Raw genomic sequence first — 16,712 nt, forward strand, 5'->3', positions numbered from 1 at the left:
ACTCAGTTTTCCAATGAGCAGCAACACTGTGTGTGCTCATGCAGGAGGTCTGCACATTTGATAACGACAATCTGGAGACGGTGCTTTCGTCTTCAGCAACAGATTGTATAAGGTTGACAAGAGGTTGCGATATGGTGAGGGACAGGTCGTGTTGCGCTATGAAAGAACATGCGTAGCCTACTTTCTAAACGTAAAAACGGTCAGCCATAGATAAACGTAGCCTACCTCTGTCGTGGTGGCTAGTTGCACCAGGTAGGGAAGATGTCCTGAAGTGCACGAACGTTAACCTTATGGCTTCTGATTGGTGGCGTGCTAAAAACATTTTCCTATTGCATCCATAAACAATTTTCTTGCAGCGAACCGCGCAAAAGCAAACCCCTGGCACTTTAATTTCTTTACACCATGGCTTGTTAGTTCTCCCCCGTTTCCAACAGCTGCCCATCTCCATTTAATTTTTAACTTTTGACGCCTTCCTTTAGCAACAATGCATCCATGACAGCTAGTGGCCTTGCCAAATAGACGCACACAAATCATGACGCCAATATGCAAGGTTCTGGTAGGCCTACTGGTTATGGTTTTGTGCTATAAATTAATAATATTTTATAGCAAAGTTTTAAGTTGACTATTTTAATTGTATGGTTATTTTTTGTCAACATACACTCACAACCTACTGTCGTTAAAAGTGAGGCCTAAGCAAAATAGGCTACAAGGCTGTCTGTGCGGATCTGCATCGATCTCAAATATGACATTTCTAAAATCAAATTGACGGAAATCCGTCCTATGACGGAGAACTTTAATCCTTGTGTGTATAGCTAGACTTCGACTAGAGCTCGTGCTTTAAAGTAGACTACTTGGCATGGGCTCATGCGAGCTGTCAATCATGGTCTACTCGCCTATGTGGTGGTGTGGCCCCCGGAACGCTGAGGCAGTAACCAAATACACCCGCAAATGTGAATCCAGCTTTAATTATTATACTATCTGGGAGATATGAAGCATGTTTTTGGTGCTATAAGGACGATGCCAAGCTTCCGGCCGAATTCCCATGAAACGGGGGAAGAATGGACAAGCGACAGTGATAGAAACGGAACGAATCCAGATGGGCGATAGGCTACATCACGTTAGAAGCATCCGCTCTCCGCTGACTGCGTTAGCAAAGTAGGCCTAATGCTTGCTGGCTGTTGGTCTATCCTACTTTGTTTGTTTAAACTTTACGGTCTCCAGTTTATACTGAAATTCTAAACATTCCCTTATAGTGGATGACAGATGGCGTCACCTTTTCAAAATGAGTCTCTCTGTCTCCCGCTAAGCTCTAGTCCAATCGCGTTACAGCAGTCAGCTGTTGCTTGTCGAACTCATTTGCATACAGAGCGCATCAACCTATCGGTGCTCTGCTACATTAGAAGGGAAGCCCTGATAGGCTGCAGAGGTGAGAGGGTCCATGCAGAGCTGTGCTTATGGAGGTATTATATATAACTGGAGAGAGTGCTAGTAGGCTAGCTACTTCAGCCAAAAAAAAATGAAAATGACCGCAGCCATCTTTATTAAATGGCGTTTCATGGGTGTTCGTTTCCGGCACCAGCTAGAATTAGCCTATTAGATTCCACGTTACAGACGGAGACAACGTAAGGTACAACGGTATGTCGTTGATGAAGATTGGCCATTCCCTCAGAGGAAAAGAAGTGGTTCGGGAATGCGCTTCACCTCGTTATCATTGGTTGAGATAACATTTTGGGAATGGTGGTAGAAGTTTGCCCTGTCTCTGAAGTCCTAGGTTATTTAATGTGATGTTCATATGTGATAATAAACAATGCAAATCAATATTGAGTCACTTAGGCTACACAAATAATGATCCCTAAATGCTACAGTATATTTGGACAGGCTGTATAATTGCGCAATAGGCTATTTAACGAAAATTACTATAATTAAGTAGACCTGGGACGTAAGACACTTGTGGATAGCTGGGATTTTTGCTGCACCCAGTGTGAATTTGGGTAACACTTTATTTTAAGGTTCACATGTTAGCCACCAATACATACCTAATTAATACCTGTATTAGTGACTTGTAAGGCATGTGTTAGGCAACATTAACCATTTGTTAGGTGTGTATTCACAAATTTCTTGTTCATGATGATTTAGGCCTTTATTATTGATATAATCTTAATAATGATCTTGTAAGCCTTGATCTCTACATACTAATTAGTAGTAAGTACCAAAATAGAATATGCATAACCTACTTGTATACTGTCTGAATAAATCCCAAATAGTAGGAGAACAGTTGTAGAATAAGCAAGTGTATGGCTCAACATCATTGCTGCATTTCACTGCCCAGGTTGCTGTGTGAAATAGCACTTAATAACTGGGAGATTGGCTCCCATTCTAAAGTGTAAACTGGCTCCTTGGCAGCAAGCACATTATCATCAGTGATACTTCTGCAGAATGTACTTATTAGTCATGATATGTCAAAATATGGTCCCTGTTCTAAAGTAGAGGCTGGGAGGGTGTTAACAATAGAAAAGAAGATGAGAAAAGTGACAGCAATGTTTATTTAACAAGTTCTGTAAACATGTTACATTGTACTCTCAATGAGCTCACAAAGCACAAAAAGACCAGCAAAAGCTAGTTTTAACTAGAACTGACAGGATAAAAACACGTCTTTTAAACAAATAAAAAGGGCAAAAGAATTGTCATTCAACACATCTGTGGTGGTCTTCTTTGAAACGGGACCCACCTACCACATATCAAAAACTTGTACACAGCAGGCCTATTTGCCTGAAAACTACAGTACTAGTAAATAAATCACACAAAAGAACATTTGCTATTTACTTGCCAGAGTGGACTAGTATTTTATCAGTATTGGGAGAAGGTATTGCTAGTCTTTTTGTGCTTTGTGAGCTCATTGAGAGTACAATGTAACATGTTTACAGAACTTGTTAAATAAACATTGTCCCAGCCTCTACTTTAGAACAGGGACCATATTTTGAATGAACAATGTATACACTAGCAATGTATTAAGGGTAAAGAATGTCTGTATTGACCAGGAGTTATAGTCTAGACTGTTCCCATCATATAATTCTTAATAATAATAATGCCTGACTTTAGAATATGGAACCAATTCATGACTAATAAGTACATTCTGCAGAGGTATTACTGATGATAATGTGCTTGCTACCAAGGAACCAGTTTCCACTTTAGAATGGGAGCCAATCTCCCAGTTATTAAGTGCTATTTCACACAGCAACCTGGGCAGTGAAATGCAGCAATGATGTTGAGCCATACACTTACTTATTCTACAACTGTTCTCCTACTATTTGGGATTTATTCAGACAGTATACAAGTAGGTTATGCATATTCTATTTTGGTACTTACTACTAATTAGTATGTAGAGATCAAGGCTTACAAGGTCATTATTAAGATTATATCAATAATAAAGGCCTAATTCATCATGAACAAGAAATTTGTGAATACACACCTAACAAATGGTTAATTTTGCCTAACACATGCCTTACAAGTCACTAATACAGGTATTAATTAGGTATGTATTGGTGGATAACATGTGAACCTTAAAATAAAGTGTTACCTGAATTTGCAGCTTGTTAAACCTAGGCTACATTTGCAGGCAGACGAAGGCAACGCAAATTAAACTTACCAATAGAAGCCCACATCCCTCGGGTATTGTTGTTCGAGCAGGCTTGTTGTTGGATATTAGCCTGGCAGCCTGACCATTTAAATCAAATGCATAGCCTAATCATGTCAATGATGCAAGAAAGCAAACTAAAGTCATATATATATATATATTTCGTTTTAAATCACTTGGGGAGAGATGCTGCTTATACATAATCCCAACGCTGCGTTGTCATGGACTACAGGTAGGAACTACAGCCTGTGCGTTTTAAAATAGTTTCCATAGCCTACACAACGCAGTGAGCAGGCTAATAATTGGATATAGGTCATTGCTATGCATCTGCTAAAATGTATTGTCATAGTCAGTTACCTTGTCCACCCACAAATAAGGCAAATAGCAGCCTAATATGACAACATTTACATTTTTCTTTTATTTACCACAAAGTCCAGTAGCACCAGAGAGGGTTAAAGTGGAGCGAGAGGCGCAAACGTTCGACAACTTCCGCGTTCGATTATTGCAAGGGGGAGGGGGGGAAATCCCCCTTTATGCAGACCAGAGTAAGCCCTCGCTGCACTAATGTCAATGGAGACTTGTGGAATTTTACCAATAAATTGGTCATTATGTCTTTCTGGATTTGTTGAGGGTTTTTTTGGAAAAAAATGTTAGAATCTGTAACTGTTTGTGATCATTTCAAGCCTAATAGTGTAATTTTTTAGTGTTCGGATTTGTAATAAAATAACTTAATATCAGGCCATGCTGCTGCCAGTTACTCTCTGGTTGTTAGCAGGCTAGCTACCCTTTTAGCTAAGGTAACATTTTAAACGGAGAAGTGTATTTTTTTTTTAAAATGACAACTAGCTGAATAACATTACTGACATTAGTTAAAGTGAACTTGCAACAGTATATTAAGTTTAAGCGAAGTCCTTCAACTACTAGTCACTTGTTAGCGCATAGCTGTATTGCCATAGCTACTCCTATCCACTTGTATAGCGTTTTAAGATAGCGTTAGCTAGCTAGCTAGCTCGGTTCACAGACTAATTAAATTATCCATTCCATGTCCTAAAGAACGATTCATTGGTATCATACATTATGTTTATCTGCTCTTATTGCTTGTTAAGAGAGAAAGTTTATTTAGTGACTTAATGTGACACTCCCACTTATGCAGACCGGAACTGTCCCGTTTTGCTCCCATAGTAACAAATTACGTTGCTCTATCTGGCTAGTAATCAAGGATCTTTGGTATAATACAGCCTAAACCATGTAGCCATTAAGTCAAGTATCAGTAGTTTATTCCAAGAAGGTAGTCGTTTTATTTGTCATCTTCCAGAAATATGGTTAACCAACACAGACAACGAGGACGGTCGTGCCCAACACTAAACTTGTGCATGAGCTGTCATCTACCAATCAGAATGTACAAACTGGTGCCGGAAGTTGCAACCATGTAACGCCATGTTGTGAAAAATGTCGTCGGCCAAATGCCATGCTAACTGGCTGAAGCTAACCCTCCAAATCCTGCCCCACTGGCTGTGCTTTGCTACATTGGCAGGGAAGCCCTGATAGGCTGCAGAGGTGAGCGGGCCCCATGCACTGGTTCTCTAGAGGTGTTTTGTGAATGTCTAATGTTCGTGTAGTTTGCAGCACAATGATAAACGTTTGCAAATCATTAATGACAGATGTACCGATTTATCGCGGTTCACGACTGCGTATTGAACTGTGGGTGGCGTATTGTTCAAAACAATAATATACAGTATACTGTTGCATCCCTAACACACACATATATATACACACAAACACACACACACACAGAAATGCTGTTTCCTAGGTGCTTTGCCGCTCACCTGTCCAGGTATAAAGTAGGCGGGGGCTTGGGAGTTGGCAAATGGGATTGGCTGCTGAGGAATCATCATGACCTGAGAGTGGGAGCCTGGTTGGTAGACATGGGCGGGGTGTGTCCCATGCGGAGCTGGGATTGGCCGAGGGGCGGAGGCAGGGGACTGGACACGCCCACCACTACTGGCCAATGAGGGACGCGGGGGCTGGTAGTACGGCTAAGAGGGAGAGAGAGAGAGAGAGAGAGGGAGGGCATCGAAAACAGGATAGAGAGAGAGAGGGATGAAGTGTGATGTGGAATGAAAACAGAAGGACAGAGAGAGAGATAGAGAGAGGGGGAGAGAGAGAGAGAGAGAGAGAGGGAGGGATGAAGTGTGGTGTGGAATGAAAACAGAAGGACAGAGAGAGAGAGAGAGAGAGAGAGAGAGAGAGAGAGAGAGAGAGAGAGGGAGGATGTGTAAGATGTGGAAACCAGCATCGAAAAACAGAAGGACAGAGAGAGAGGGGGGGAGAGAGAGAGAGAGAGGGATGAAGTGTGATGTGGAATGAAAACAGAAGGACAGAGGGAGAGGGGGAGAAAGAGAGAGAGAGAGAGAGAGAGAGGGAGGAAGAAAGTGTGAGATGTCAAAAAAGTGGAAACCAGAGTAGAGAACAGAAGCAAAGAAAGAATGGCAGAAAGAATGGCAACACGTGAAGACAAACACAAACACGTGTGAGTGTGTGGAGGTCCTTTTCTGAAAGCTCTAGAGTTCACTCCTCCGGGCATGGGGTGTCCTTGGTTACCCCCGAAATCAGAGCACGCACACACACACACACACACACACGCACGCACACGCACACACACACGCACACGCACACGCACACGCACACACACACGCACACACACACGCACACGCACACGCACACATGCGCACACACGCACGCACACACACACGCACACACACACACGCACACGCACACGCACACATGCGCACACACGCACGCACACACACACACACACACACACACGCACACGCACACGCACACGCACACACACACACACCCCCCTCCATAACCCCCCCCGTCTCAGCTGTATCAGGTCAACGAGCTGCCCAGCAAGCCACTGCCCAGATCCACTCTCCATCACACACACATGCGCACACACGCACGCACACACACACACACACACACACACACGCTCACATCACATGACCATTCCCACCAATCACATGAGCATCCACGCAGTTGTCAGCAGGTGAAATGCAGAATTGAATTGCGCTACAGATGCTAGCGAAGACAGCAAGGCTACTAAACCTTACGGTGTCAATATTGCATTCACCGCTGGCAGGCTAGCTAGTAGTACACTAGTGTGTGTGTGTGTGTGTGTGTGTGTGTGTGTGTGTGTGTGCGTGTGTGTGCAAGTGTGTGTGTGTGCGTGCGTGTATGTGTGTGTGCAAGTGTGTGTGTGTGAAAGTGTGTGTGCAAGTGTGTGTGTGTGTGCGTGCGTGTATGTGTGTGTGCAAGTGTGTGTGTGTGTGCAAGTGTGTGTGTGTAACTCATACCGGTCGGGGAGGCTGCTGTGCAGGGTTCATTGGAGGGGGTGTGGCAAACACAACAGACGGCTGCTGAGGAGGGAAGCCAGGCTGCAGAAGAAGACACAGTCAGTACACACACACACACACACACACACGCACGCACGCACGGAGTACACACACACACGCACACACGCACACACGCCCGCACGAAGTACACACACACACACACGCCCGCACAGAGTACACACACACACACACGCGCCCGCACGGAGTACACACGCACGCACGCACGGAGTACACACACACACGCATGGAGTACACAAACGTACACACACACACGCGCACACACACACACACACACACACACACACGGAGTACACAAACATACACACACGCATGGAGTACACAAACGTACACACACACACGCATGGAGTACACAAACGTACACACACACACACACACACACGCATGCACACACACGCACACACACACACACGCATGGAGTACACAAACGTACACACACGTACACACACAGAATGCACACAGGTAGCGTAGGTGTGTGTAGCGTAGGTGTGTGTGTGTAGCGTAGGGGTGTGTATGTGTGTGTGTAGCGTAGGTGTGTGTGTGTAGCGTAGGTGTGTGTAGCGTAGGTGTGTGTGTGTAGCGTAGGTGTGTGTGTGTGTGTGTGTGTGTGTAGCGTAGGTGTGTGTGTGTAGCGTAGGTGGGTGTGTGTGTGTGTGTAGCGTAGGTGTGTGTGTGTAGCGTAGGTGTGTGTGTGTAGCGTAGGTGTGTGTGTGTGTGTGTAGCGTAGGTGTGTGTGTGTGTGTAGCGTAGTTGTGTGTGTGTAGCGTAGGTGTGTGTGTGTAGCGTAGGTGTGTGTGTGTAGCAGTGGCGGCCGGTGGTTAAAAAAATAACGGAGGAAGGAATGTCCGCTTGATTGGTGTTAGTGGCAATATGTGAATAGATGTAGGCCACCTACCCCGACACATTTATAACAGCAGTACTATGTAGCATTTTAACTGGCAATGTTGTGCAATAAGTCACTTTGGATAATAGTGCTAAATTAATAAATTTAAATGTAAATAAATGTAAATTTAGGTCTGGGAAGTCAGGGAAGATCTGTAGGTCTAGTTATGAAATACTGTTTTCCAGATGTGCAAAATTATGAAAAGTCTGGAGGTTTTTCTCAATGTAATACATTTGCAGAAAAGTCTTTAACACTAAAAATAGACACTTGTTTTCTAAAACCATGTAACTATTTACCATTAAAAAATAGACCTTAAATGTGGTTATTTGTAACATGCTATTGTTTTTAAAGCCAAATCGCTATAATTTAAAGACAGGTTAAGCTAAGTGAGAATTTATACTCAAAAGGCAAATGTTACTGAAGACGTCATTACAGGAATGCATCATGGTCTGAAACATTCATTAACAATGTTACCATCAAAAGATACAGTTAGTAACAATAACATATTAACAACAAGAACATTATTTAACAATTGTTTAGTTAAGGCATAACTTGGATGATTATAGCAACGCATAACTATCCAAAAATGTTTTAGCCTATCACCAAATGAACTGTCCACGTTTGTGACAGGACAGCAGCTGTAGGCTATAGCTGATTGTTTTCTGTGCTAACGTTACCAGTTAGCCATTTGTCATACTATGTAGCATTCAGCAGCCTAAACTAGCCTTACCATTTCTTTTTGGAATAGGAATTTTTGGAACTGGTCTTCCTGCTTTGATCCTAACCTTCGCACTGTATTTGAATGTATAAAAGATGGATATTGTCCTCTGATTCCATTGTACTGTTTATTTCACGAGCAAAAAACAAGCTTTCTGTTCAACACAAGATTAGCTGTATGACTGCAGATAACGTTCTTGCACCGTTGCCGCTAAAAACAGCACCCCCTATCGCAATTGAAAATTACTGTACGGAGGAGCTTCCTCCCTTGGCCATTGAAAACGACGTGATTCACGAGCCGCTGGGGTCAGAGCCGTTTATAATGGACTTCAATAAGGGGCTTGAGGAGGAAGCTCCTCCATACAGTAATTTCCAATTGTGATAAAGTCAAAGTCAAAGTCAGCTTTATTGTCAATTTCTTCACATGTTCCAGACATACAAAGAGATCGAAATTACGTTTCTCACTATCCCACGGTGGAGACAAGACATATTTTAACAATTTTAAGTCCACAGACAAACATAACATTCAAGTAAACAAAAAAGTAAGTAAATAAGTAAATAAGAGGGCACATATAATGAAAAAATAAGAGCAGCAAAATTTGGTTGAAATTGTGCATAGACAGTCAATAAAATAAAATACTAGTGCAAAGTCAGGCCAATAAGAGGCTGAGGTAGTTCTGTTTGACCTAAGTAAGAAATAAAGTGGCATAGTGGTGCAAGTTATGTAAGAGCAGCAGAAGTGTTGTGTTTCCAGGACAACAACAACAAGTTGCAAATATGATAGGGGGTGCTGTTGGCATTTTGACCTAGAGGAACGATTTTGTTCATTCAAAGTGTTAAAAATAGTAATATTAACAGTAATTTATCAGATTAGTAATTCACTTTATATATTTTTTATTTTTCTCTGAAATTTTAGGGAGGGTGTTCCTCCCTTTCCTCAATGAAGGAGCCTCCTCTGGTGTGTAGCGTAGGTGTGTGTGTGTGTGTGTGTGTGTGTGTGAAGCGTAGGTGTGTGTGTGTAGCGTAGGTGTGTGTGTGTGTGTGTGTGTGTAGCGTAGGTGTGTGTGTGTAGCGTAGGTGTGTGTGTGTGTGTAGCGTAGGTGTGTGTGTGTGTGTGTGTGTGTGTGTGTGTGTGTTCCTCACCTGCGGGAGGCCGGGGGAGGGTGCGGGGGGGTGTGTGGGAGCAGAGGGGGGACCCGTTAGAGGCTGCGGCGGCTTATTCATCTCACCAGGATCCTCATGAAGGCACGCGTACACACACACACACACCTGCACACACCGAGACGGAGGTAGTTACACACACACTCACAGACTCAGACATACATCAGGCACTCACACAAAGCCATATATATATATATATATATATCACCCACAGAAAGGGCTACACAGACACTACGCACACGCACAACACACGCACAACACACACACAACACACACACAACACACACACACACACACACACACACACACACACACACACACACACACACACACACACACACACACACACACACACACACACACACACACACACACACACACACACACACACACACACACACACACACACACACACACACACACACACACACACACACACACACGGCGCGGGGCTGGAGTAAACACTTCGGGTGGTTTAAGTGTGTGTGTGTGTGGGGACGAGGCAGTGTTGATCACTCCGGGTGGTTTAAGTGTGTGTGTGAGGGGACGAGGCAGTGTTGATCACTCCGGGTGGTTTAAGTGTGTGTGTGTGTGTGTGGGGACGAGGCAGTGTTGACGCACAATAATATTGTCGAGGTATGGAGCACAATACAGGTTCAATAATGATGTTTACTAACGCAAGTCCAGATGGTTGAAACAAAAAGGTCTGAAAACATGGATTTGATTTTCCCTTAAAGGGCTACATGTTTCCATCTGTCCCACTTGCCCCAAAACCCACTTGCCCCAAAACACACTCGCAATAAGATCCTGGAGACTGAAAGTTGCCCTTTTAAGAAAGTATTTGTGTAGCACCCAAGTTACCGGTAAGCGTTCTCGTCCAAGGCTGTCGCGACAATCTGGCCATAGCCTACAGTTAAATGGTGATGCAGTGGTTCGCTATCTTGGCTCAGAGTTTGGCCTGTTCTGTTTGTTCTTTGCAAACTCGCGCCCGCCTGTCCTGAACAAGAATGAATTGATGAACTTGATTAAGACTTATAAACTACAGGTAAGCCGTGGGGGCACCATCAGCTTTGCACGGTGAAGGTGTGAATCAGGAGTACAGGAGAGTCCAGAGTACTCTCCGGTTCTGCTCCAACTTAATTGAACGCACTCATACAGGCGTACGCTACCTCCCGACCGTTCTGCTCCAACTTAATTGAACGCACTCATACAGGCGTACGCTACCTCCCGACCGTTCTGCTCCAACTTAATTGAACGCACTCATACAGGCGTATGCTACCTCCCGACCGTTCTGCTCCAACTTAATTGAACGCACTCATACAGACGTACGCTACCTCCCGACCGTTCTGCTCCAACTTAATTGAACGCACTCATACAGACGTACGCTACCTCCCGACCGTTCTGCTCCAACTTAATTGAACGCACTCATACAGACGTACGCTACCTCCCGACCGTTCTGCTCCAACTTAATTGAACGCACTCATACAGGCGTACGCTACCTCCCGACCGTTCTGCTCCAACTTAATTGAACGCACTCATACAGACGTACGCTACCTCCCGACCGTTCTGCTCCAACTTAATTGAACGCACTCATACAGACGTACGCTACCTCCCGACCGTTCTGCTCCAACTTAATTGAACGCACTCATACAGACGTACGCTACCTCCCGACCGTTTCGCTCCTCAGACGAACGGCACCTGGCTCTGCCACCCGTACGCTCTGGGCAATCCAAACGTTTCTCATCTGTTGTTCCCGTTGGTGGAACGTACGATCAGTTCCTACCAGAGTAGGAGCGTCCCTCTCTGCCTTCAACAGACTCCTGCAGACCCAGCTTTGCAGAGGGCTTCTCCTCTCGTAGCAATGCCTACAACTAGCCTTGCTAATGCTAGCACTTACCACCTGTTTAGAACTGACACTTGACTGTATGGAAGTAGCACTCACTGCTGCACTAACTTGTCCTTATCGTACTCTACCTTGACACACACACACACACACACACACACACACACACTAACTTGTCCTTATCACACTCTACCTTGTTTGTTTCACTTGTTGGAAGTCTCTTTGGGCTTAAAAAGCATCAGCCATATGTAATGTAATGAATCCCGCGTCTTACCCTTTTGTGTTCAGACACAAACACATACAGCCCACCCATGTGACATCTGGATCATGTCCAGAGTCCAGTTTATCTGAAAGGGGCTGCACTCACACACACACGCACACACAGACACGCACACAGACACGCATACAGACACGCATACAGACACACACACAGACACAGACACACACACAGACACACACGCACACACACACACGCACACACACACACGCACACACACACACGCACACACACACGCACACAGACACGCACACAGACACGCACACACACACAGACACACACGGATGACTCACTGTCTTGGGTGTGTTCTGTCCCCGTTCAGGGACTGTGGCTCACACTGCTCGGCTCAACACTCAACCTATCAGAGAAAGAGAGGGAGGTGTCAGACCAACACTCAACCTATCAGAGAAAGGGAGGGAGGTGTCAGACCAACACTCAACCTATCAGAGAAAGGGAGGGAGGTGTCAGACCAACACTCCATCCATCAGAGAGAGGGAGGGTGGGGTCAGACATTAATCTGTATTCAGACATGTGCTGAACTCCGGACATGTTCTGGGAATTAAAAGGAGAAATCCAGCGATTATTCACATAGAGCTCCGTTCCTCGAGAGCACCAATACAATGTCGGTATGAAAAGACTGAAAACCATCGGTTTTACCAACAGCTATGAGCAGACTGGCAGCTACAGCGCTACAATCTGGGGTCATGAACTATTGGGGCAACATCATGAACAACATGCCCCCAGAGTGTAACACTATCTGGAAGCTATTGACTGCAGCAACTCGAGGTAGCTAACCCGATTGTTTCCTTTTTTCCCATACCGACAGTACTGACCTCGAGAAACAGAGATCTATGTGAAAAATTAGCAGATTTCTGGCGCAAAACTGAACAGATATCTAAGGAAAGTACATCTGTGATTTAACACTCAAGATACCAGCAACATGGATGTCTGCTGACAAAATCATGAAACAAATGCTACCACTGTGCCTCTTGAAACGGTGCCCACCTCTGGAGATTAACATGACCCTCTCAACAAAGAACACGATTATACTTCTGCATACAACTACACTCATACACTCACTCACTCACTCTCGCACGCACGCACGCGCACGCACACACACACAAGGTATCAGTGCAGTGGAAACATCTGAGTCATGCACACTTCAGAAAAAGGAGGGAGAGTGTGTGTGTTTGTGATTTCTGTCACATACAGAATGAAGAATTGTGAAAACCATTACAGTGTCCTACACACAGAGACACAACACCGAAGCAATTGTAATCAAAGCCAGATACACAGGTATCCCTATGCTTAGTAGAAGTTCATTCCATGACACTCCCCAGCCTACACGTTAGGATGAGTTCATACAGCAGTAGCAGCTAGTGAAATCTAAGTGATATGCAGGACTACGCAGTGTACCCACTTAAAAAGCATCCCCATCTCAGTATACCCACTTTAAGTAGGCAAGGATAGGTATTAACTTTTGGGGTTGATCACAGTATACCCACTACAGCTAACTACTACATCACAGTATATTTACAGCTAACTAAACTACACCACTGTCATACAGTACACCGCAGCCACACACAAAAGGTTATTTATTATTATTATTATTATTATTATTATTATTATTATTATTATTATGTTTAATCTGTAATTATACCTGAAACCAAATGTTAGGTCGTGGCTGGATAGTCACACTCGCCACTTTCACGTGCTTGGCGATAGGCGGCGGCACCAGCGCAAGCTGGCGGCATGCCTGACGCATTCACGTGGTTTCTGCTTTCACGCGCGCGCACTAAGCGCAGACCGGCAGAGACGAGCACATGCATGAGGGAAAAAAGCCGGGTGTGTGCATCCATGCTGTTAGCAGAATGCCATCTACGACCAACACCGACGAGATACAGATGGCGACTCAATCCATGCTAATGCTATGCTTAACCGTCAATTTACTAACGTATTGTTGCAAACGGCAGCAACACTTTCCAAGCAAGCCAGTGCCTATTCATGGCTCATGTAATGTTAGCACAGACAGCAGCTAGCCTCTCAGCACTGAAATATCAGCTACAAGGAAGGCTGCTCGCTTTTCGCCTCACAGGGGGAAATGCTTGCATGCTGTCAAAAACAGGCCAAGGCGAGCTAACGTCAACACTGCTAATATGAACGGCACTGCGAACTTTTTACTTGCCACCAAATCAAGACCTCGCTGGGATTGAGCACTGCATTGCCACAAGGCCCCGTGTCCAAAATGATTAGTGTTAATTCTCTTAGAACTTAGCCTTAACCACGACGGCACGACAAGCACTGTCTCAATTTCACACATGAGGCTTCGAAGCATTTAAGGTGCAAAATAACGTTAAAGTACGTCTGTCTGTCAGATGGTCCGACAGCTCGCTTGACATTTCATTTCAATGGAGTGAGACTTCAAGGGTATTGGGCTGCCTCACTACTTATCACAATAAGTTGACCATTTTAAAGAAATTAAGTTTAACATAAACTCAACCTGGTTGTGAATGCCTGATGTTCGCTGATTGGTACGGCCAGAACATACACAACGCTTTCCCTTCAGTCGCCCAAAACTGTCAGGTGTCACTTTCGGCAGTGAAACACTAGCTGTTTAACTCTGATCCATTTTAAACCCTCAACATCGATGTAACATTAACGCCAGTTATGCAATGCAGTTCCATGCTCAAGTATGTATGTACACACACGTACGTACGTACAATGCATACGGCTCTGGTACAATGGTGTTGTTCTGGCATGTTCGAAATGACCGCAAAAACTTTTCGTGCAACACCCAAACAATGATTAGTTAGTAAGCAATAACTAGATCTCCACCCACCCATCGAAAGGTAGGCTACGGCAGCTAACTTACTAGCTATAAGCTGGTAGCAGCAGTGCCAACGTGTGACTGCAATGCTAGCGCCTGTCAATGAACAACGTTACCCATTTTTCACAGAACACTGCGAGTTTGTCAATGGAACACAAGCCATTCACTAACTAAATTCTCAGTTCAACAGCTAACGTCAACGTTAGCTAACGGCACAACTTTCTAAGCCGAGATTTTAGGTTATTTATCAATAACGTTAGCAATCAAGCTATACAACGCTACATACACTTTGACAGGTGAATGAGTAATAACGTTATCTGCATACAAACAAAAGTACAAGCGGCTGAGCGTTACTTGGAAGTCACATCTTTCATTTACTACGATGTGGATTAATTTACAAATCGATATTTACCAACAGCACATAACTCACCAACAGAAGCGGAGCCCCAAACGGACCACGCAAGGCCTAACCTACCTTCTGACAAGCGCCCCCCAAAAACCCAGGGCAAGGGGGTAGCTTTTTAGCTTAGCATTCCTGTACTAGTACACCTTGGTACAAATGCTTTTCATTTCAGCTAAATTAATCGAACGACATCGCGTTTAATTCCTTGTGGCAGCAGAAGTGACGTTAACATATAATGTTAGCATTGCAACAGTTAAATCAATTTAATACATTACCCAACTTTCTGATACTTTTATAAACTAACTGTAGTCGCCACACGTGTGCAAATGAGTATTCGTCGCCTTAAAAGCATCTTTCAGGCATCGTTGACATGACAACATGTTTTCCTGTCCTGGCATGCATTTACAGTTAGCTTCAGAGATATTGTAAGGCACTGAGTAACATTAAGGGCGTAACATGTCACTTGACCACACATATAACTTACAGGCATGGGGAAAGAAGGACAGACGAACTGGCTCACACAGGATAACGAATTCGGCTTGACAGCAGACGAAGACTACTCCCGTGGCTGCCATATTAGCTGGCCAGCTAACTTGCCAGTCGGCACCCAAACTGACGTTTCAACCGCCTGGGAGTTTTTGTAACAGCTGCTGTTATTAAATGTAGCGCATGTGGCATCAGTTAAGTTATTTGCTAGTTACCACAATAATATCACTTCAGCTAACTTACGTTAACGTTAGTCTAATGATCAACAGAGCTCGGATTTGAATCATGGGTTGATGGAACTAAAAACTACCATTAACGTGAATGCCTCAGTGAAATTTCTCCATCCAGGATCCGTCTGAGGCCATCTGTGATCAAAATACTGAAATTACATGTGTCTTGATTTATATCAATGTCATAGAATTCGCTGACAATCTGTGCGTTGGGATCAGAGTTGAATGGGAAAGCGAGGAGTCCGAAAGACAGAAGACGTTAACGTTAGCCGAGGTCGGTGATGCCGGTAAAATTACCCTACAGTCGTGACAAACCACACATAACAACCCCACATGAGTACTGCATTCTAATACACGTAAAGAAAGAGACACTTAATGATATTTCTGGAATTTTCGGGAAAATGCAGAAGGGCAAAACCAGTCCAATAGTAAAATACCTCTCTCCTGTAGTCCGCAGAGCCGGACAGAAACCTCCGTCCGAAACCTTGTCGTTATTTCCGGCTCAACCACAATGGGAATTCCTCTCTCCCTTGTCATGTGACGAGGGAAAGAGTGTGATTTTGGAAGTTGTGTGTTATTGTGCACCGGCATAAATAGTTACGTTAAACACAGCAACTTTGTTTTCAACAGAGCTCACGCTCACGATGCCTGCGGGGTCCCAAACAGAGTCATAAAGTCAATCACTTACTGTTTAGCTTGTACCGGTTGCCGGACTGTTGGGTTAGTTTAGTTGAAGCTCTTCCTCGAGATGACAGCAGCAGTGCTCGTGTCACGTGGGCGGAGCGAGTCCCTACAATGACGTTACTGTGAGGTCATTGATAATCAAACCAAGTGA

General features: G+C 44.3%; 1 protein-coding gene across 1 annotated transcript in view; it reads right to left on the minus strand.

The window, feature by feature from the left end:
• Positions 1-16,368, minus strand: part of LOC143121424 (eukaryotic translation initiation factor 4 gamma 1-like) — a 73,537-nt gene extending 57,169 nt beyond the window's left edge. The window contains exons 1-5 of the mRNA XM_076281784.1: positions 16,315-16,368; positions 12,225-12,289; positions 9,794-9,919; positions 6,994-7,074; positions 5,461-5,670 (exon numbers count right to left, since the gene is read on the minus strand). Coding sequence (XP_076137899.1) covers positions 5,461-5,670; positions 6,994-7,074; positions 9,794-9,874 — 372 coding nt within the window. The 5' untranslated portion in view covers positions 9,875-9,919; positions 12,225-12,289; positions 16,315-16,368. The remainder of the gene's footprint in view (positions 1-5,460; positions 5,671-6,993; positions 7,075-9,793; positions 9,920-12,224; positions 12,290-16,314) is intronic.
• Between the last annotated feature and the right edge of the window lie 344 nt (positions 16,369-16,712).

This window comes from Alosa pseudoharengus, unplaced genomic scaffold (genome assembly GCF_046254945.1).
Source record: "Alosa pseudoharengus isolate Yale_2024_CS ecotype anadromous, Long Island Sound unplaced genomic scaffold, YU_APseudo_1.1 YU_APseudo_1.1_scf_13, whole genome shotgun sequence".
NCBI lineage: Eukaryota > Metazoa > Chordata > Actinopteri > Clupeiformes > Clupeidae > Alosa > Alosa pseudoharengus.